At 54.0% G+C, this 5,660-nt stretch overlaps 1 protein-coding gene across 1 annotated transcript in view; it reads right to left on the reverse strand.

Annotated features, from left to right (window-relative positions):
- The window catches only part of ZAN (zonadhesin), a 62,536-nt gene that overhangs the window by 30,691 nt on the left and 26,185 nt on the right, over positions 1–5,660 (reverse strand). Inside the window, exons 20-25 of the mRNA XM_037740393.1 lie at positions 4,559–4,669; positions 4,280–4,449; positions 3,174–3,376; positions 1,799–1,940; positions 1,237–1,484; positions 481–661 (exon numbers count right to left, since the gene is read on the reverse strand). Coding sequence (XP_037596321.1) covers positions 481–661; positions 1,237–1,484; positions 1,799–1,940; positions 3,174–3,376; positions 4,280–4,449; positions 4,559–4,669 — 1,055 coding nt within the window. The remainder of the gene's footprint in view (positions 1–480; positions 662–1,236; positions 1,485–1,798; positions 1,941–3,173; positions 3,377–4,279; positions 4,450–4,558; positions 4,670–5,660) is intronic.

Here is a 5,660-nt window from a genome sequence, read left to right on the forward strand (position 1 = left end):
CCATCTTCCCTTAACACCTACCTTCATGCCTAATGTTCTCAATCAATTAGTCAGTTAACAAGCACTTAGAAGGCCAGGCACGGTGGCTCATGCCTGTAATCCCAGCACTTTGGGAGACCAAGGCGGGTGGATCACCTGAGGTTGGGAGTTCGAGACCAGCCTGACCAACATCAAGAAATCCCATCTCTACTAAAAGTACAAAAAATTAGCTGGGCATGGTGGCATATGCCTATAATCCCAGTTACTCAGGAGGCTGAGGCAGGAGAATCGCTTGAACCCAGGAGGCAGAGGTTGCAGTGAGCTGAGATCATGCCATTGCACTCCAGCCTGGGCAACAAGAGCGAAGCTCCGCCTCAAAAAAAAAGAAAAAAGAAAAAAACAAGCATTTAGAATACCTCAGAGAGATGTGGGGGGAACTGGGACCAGGTCGTACTCCTACTCATTGTCCCAGGTTTCCCCGCAGGTGCCCAGGAAGCTCACCACACAGCCCACAGAGCTGGCCGCCATAGGAGGAGGGGACTGTCACTTCAACCAAGTGGCTCCCGTCGTAGCGAACCTGGAGCCCAAAGTTCGTGTAGAGGAGAACAAAGGAGCTGCTGAGCCTTATGGTCAACTGGCCTCGTGCAGGCCACACAGGTAGGGCCACCTGATGGCCATTCAGCTGCAGAGGCAGGGAGGACGTAGAAAGGAGAGTCAAGAAGGAACTCGGGATAAAAACAGGGACAGGGGCTCGCTCCTGCAATCCCAGCACTTTGAGAGGCCAAGGTGGGAGGATCACTTGAGGCCAGGGTTTCGAGATCAGCCTGGGCAACATGGAGAAACCCTGTCTCTACAAAAATTAAAACAAATTAGCCGTGCGTGATGGTACATGTCTGTAGTTCCAGCTACTTGGGAGGCCGAGTCAGGAGGATCCCTTGAGCCCAAAGGGTCAAGGCTGCAGTGAGCTATGACTGCACCACTGTACTCCAGCCGGGGTGACAGAGGGAGACCCTGTCTCAAAATTAATTAAAAAAAAAAAAGGATGAGGGCAAAAAACTGAGAGCTGGAGGGGCTGGTGCTGGTCAGTATTTCACAGAGGGAGGAGGGGGGTGCAAGGAAAAGGGTCTGGGTCAGCTGCAGGTGCCTCCCGGGTATTCCAAGGAGCCAGAGAGGTGGGCATGTGGGCAAGGAGGGGCCCAGGAGAGAAGCAGACAGGCTGCGTGTTCGGGGTCCAGGAGGCAGGAGGAAGACACATACCAAGACCTTGCGGCCTCTGAGCAGTGAGATGCTAAGGTCAAACACCGCCACATGGACGGCTTTGATGTAGGAGACCTCCACGTTCCCCCCACGGTTCTCGTTGGTGGCGCTCACAACAAAATAGTTGTCTTGGGACCTGGACCAGCAAGGCCGGGTCAGGACATAGGTGCAGGTGCCCATGAAGTGGTGCAGGGCTCCATCAAAGGTCAGGTAGTGGGGGTCACCTGAAGCCATGCAGGTGGCGGCACCTTTGAGGAGAAGATGGAGTTCACAGTCTCACTGCTCCATGCTCTGGAAGCTCTGACCCAGAGCTGCCATCCTGGTGAGGCCACATTGGCATGGTCCCCATGGCCCACCCACAGACATGGTGTTTCCCTAGGAAGTGTGGTTGGCTTGGCTTGGAGGTGCCGAAGAGAAGCACTGCCATCCCCAACCTCATGCTCTGGGTCCTTAAAAATGCCGCCTGCTCCCAGGCCCTGGTGGAGACTCAGCTGTCTGGGGAAGCTGCTTTGGGCATGACCCGTCACCTTGCCTGGGGTTGCCTGGGTAGCACCCGGCTCACCTTGGGCATGGCAGCCATAGACACCATCCTGTTGGCCACAGAACTCCTGGGACTTACACCTCCAGGGCTGACAGCGAATTCTGTTGTTGCTTTCACAGACGCACAGCTCTTTGCAACCCGGCTTATACCACTGCTCCCCTGCCTGGGGGAAGACAGCAGGAAAGGAAGAGAAAGTGGTTTCTGTTTTTTTCTTTTTGAGTTGGAGTCTTGCTCTGTTGACCAGGCTGGAGTGCATTGGCACAATTTTGGCTCACTGCAACTTTTGCCTCCCAGGTTCAAGCAATTCTCCTGCTTCAGTCTCCCAAGTAGCTGGGATTACAGGTACCCACCACCATGCCCAGCTAATTTTTGTGTTTTTAGTAGAGATGGGGTTTCACCATGTTGTCCAGGCTGGTCTCGAGCTCCAGATCTCAGTTGATCCACCCATCTCGGCCTCCCAAAGTGCTGGGATAACAGGTGTGAGCCACCACACCTGACAAGTGTTTGGCTTTTTTTTTTTTTTTTTTCCCAGATCTGACACCAGAGCCCACCAGAGCTGTTCAGATCACTGGCAAATCGTGGGGAGACATCTTCTCTTCCAGAAGCTCCGAGATTCACTGCAAAAGCTCAGCACCGATTCACTGCTTCAGTCACTCCATCATTTCTGTGTCTGTTCATCACTTCAACCAAAACTGATCTATCTGAGGCCAGGTGTGGTGGCTCACGCCTGTAATCCCAGCATTTTGGGAGGCCAAGACAGGCGGATCACTTGAGGTCAGGAGTTTGAGACCAACTGGCCAACATGGAGAAACCCCATCTCTACTAAAAATACAAAAATGAGCCTGGTATGGTGGTGCATGCCTGTAATCCCAGCTACTCAGGGGCTGAGGTAGGAGAATCACCTGAACCTGGGAGGCAGAGGTTGCAGTGAGCCGAGATCGCAACACTGCACTCCAGCCTGGGTGCCAGTTGCACTCAAAAAAAAAAAAGAAAGAAAGAAAGAGGCTGGGTGCAGTAGCTCACACCTATAATCCCAGAACTTTAGGAGGCCGAGGCGGGTAGATCGTGAGGTCAAGAGATCAAGACCATCCTGGCCAACATGGTGAAACCCCTCCATCTCTACTAAAAATACAGAATTTAGCTGGGTGTGGTGGCATGCGCCTGTAGTCCCAGCTACTCGGGAGGCTGAGGCAGGAGACTCACTTGAACCTGAAAGGCAGAGTTTGCAGTGAGCCAAGACCATGCCACTGTGCTCTAGCCTGGCAACAGAGCAGGACTCCGTTTCAAACAAAAAAGAAAAAGAAAAGAAAAGAAAAGATAGAACCTACAGGGGATGTGACAGCAGGGAGCAGGCCCTTTCTGGCTGCAGGGCTGAGAGGTCCACGCAGCCACTCACCTTGAAGTAGCTGCCTACGGGATGGAGGCACCCACACTGGGAGCGAGGTACACACTCGAGGCCGCTGAGGACGAAGCCCGGATTGCATTCACAGGCCTCCACGCACCGGTCTGAGCAGAACATGCCGGAGAATCCTGAATGGCAGGTGTCAGGGCACGGCTTGGCACAAAGGGAGTATCTGCTGTTGGGCGGGCAGGCCATTGCTAGTGGAGGGAGAAGCTTGGGTGAGAAGATCAACAAGCCACAGGACTGGGTGGGAAACAGGAAGGACAGGCCCCAGCTCCAGGCTTCTGGCCAATCTCGAGAAGAGAGAGTAACTGCGAAAAGCTTCCCCAAGGAGCCTGGCTGGCAGGAGCAGATGGATCCATCACTCACCACTGGCAGTGCTGCTGTGTAGACATGCCCCAGGTGAGCTGTTGGCCCGCAAGGGACTGGGGCCACCTGTGAGGTCTGATTCAGGGGACAGACCTGCCCTAAACAGTTTTCCCAAAGAGCTGGGCCACACCAGGAGCTGGGAGGCAACCTTGTCGCCTCCCCTGCCTAGGGCCTGGACCATGTGCCCACATGTGATGGCCTGGGCTGCACAGAAACACTTAAAAAAAAAAAAAAGAGTCTCACTCTGGCCCAGGCTAGAGTGTAGTGGCGTGATCTCGGCTTACTGCGACCTCCACCTCCTGGGTTCAAGCGATTCTCCTGCTTCAGCTTCCTAAGTAGCTGGGATTACAGGAGCCAACCTCCACACCTAGCTAATTTTTGTTATTTTTATTTATTTCTTCTATTTATTTATTTATTTATTTATTATTTGAGAGGAAGTCTCACTCTGTCACCCAGGCTGGAGTGTAGTGGCGTGATCTCGGCTCACTGTAACCTCCACCTCCTAGGCTCCAGTGATTCTCCTGCCTCAGCCTCCAGAGTAGCTGGGACTACAGGTGTACGCTGCCACGGTGCCCAGCTAATTTTTGTATTTTTAGTTGAGACGGGGTTTTGCCATGTTGGCCAGGCTGGTCTCGAATGCCTGACTTCAAGTGATCCACCTGTCTCAGCCTCCCAAAGTGCTGAGATTACAGGCCTGAGCCACCATGTCTGGCCTCTCCCCTGCAACTCACGGCAGAACTGGAGTTCCCTCCAGGGCTTCACAGCGTAGCCCGCATCCTGGCAGGCAGTGGTCATGGTGGACATGTGTGTGCACAGCAGGTGCTGCAGTCCCTGGAAGTTGCACATATCAAACATGCAGCTGTCGAAGAAGGAGGTGGCCTTCATGTGCAGCAGGCACATCCTGAGAGGAGAAACCAGGTCAGGGGGAATGGCTGGGTGGGGACAGAGCCTTGGAGGACCCCAGGTGCCATGCAGCGCCCCTGTGCGACCCTGCCTGCCCTCCTTCATACTCAAACGGGCCACGGGTGTCAACCAGCCGTCCACAGAACCTTGGCCCTGACATGCTGCTCTGCAGGGATGAATCACAAGACGGGGGATGCACCACCTGGTTCTTCTGACACCTGCAAGAGACCCACCCCAAATGCCCTAAGGACAAAGGCTCGTTTCCAGCTCAGCCCTCATCCAGCAGGCAGCAAGGCTGGCAGGCCAGGAAACCCCTCCCAGAGGACGTTTGAACGCTGCTCCCCGGCCAGGCAGTGGAAGGCGGAGGCAGGGAGAATGGCTTGAGCGCAGGAGTCCCAGCCCAGCAGCAGCTCAGTGAGATCCCGTTTCTACAAAAATAAATACGAAATATGCTGGGTTTGCTGGTGTACATCCATAGTCCCAGCTACTCAGGAGGCTGAGGTGGGAGGATCACTTGAGCTGCAGTGAGTTGTGATTGCACCATTGCACTCCAACCTAGGTGACAGAGCAAGACCCTGTCTCTAAAAACAAACCAAAAAAAAGAATATTGAGCAATTGAAAGAACAACCTGATGTCTCCAGGGTAGAGAGGAGAAAGGGGCAACACCAATCATTTTTTAAAGGGAGGGCCCAGGCTGAGTGTGGTGGCTCACGCCTGTAATCCCAGCACTTTGGGAGGCCAAGGTGGGCGGATCACCTGAGGTCAGGAGTTCAAGACCAGCCTGACCAACATGGAGAAACCCTGTGTCTACTAAAAATACAAAAATTGCCGCGCATAGTGGCGTATGCCTGTAATCCCAGCTACTTGGGAGACTGAGGCTGAAGAATCGCTTGAACTCGGGAGGCAGAGGTTGCAGTGAGCCAAGATCACACCATTGCACTCCAGCCTGGGCAACAAGAGCAAAACTCCCTTTCAAAAAAAAAAGAGGGCCGGGCGTGGTGGCTCAAGCCTGTAATCCCAGCACTTTGGGAGGCCGAGGCGGGTGGATCACGAGGTCAAGAGATAGGGACCATCCTGGTCAACACGGTGAAACCCCGTCTCTACTAAAAATACAAAAAATTAGCTGGGCATGGTGACGTGTGCCTGTAATCCCGGCTACGCAGGAGGATGAGGCAGGAGAATTGCCTGAACCCAGGAGGCGGAGGTTGC

This window comes from Cebus imitator, unplaced genomic scaffold, assembly GCF_001604975.1.
Source record: "Cebus imitator isolate Cc_AM_T3 unplaced genomic scaffold, Cebus_imitator-1.0 Scaffold82, whole genome shotgun sequence".
In the NCBI taxonomy this organism is placed as follows: Eukaryota; Metazoa; Chordata; class Mammalia; order Primates; family Cebidae; genus Cebus; species Cebus imitator.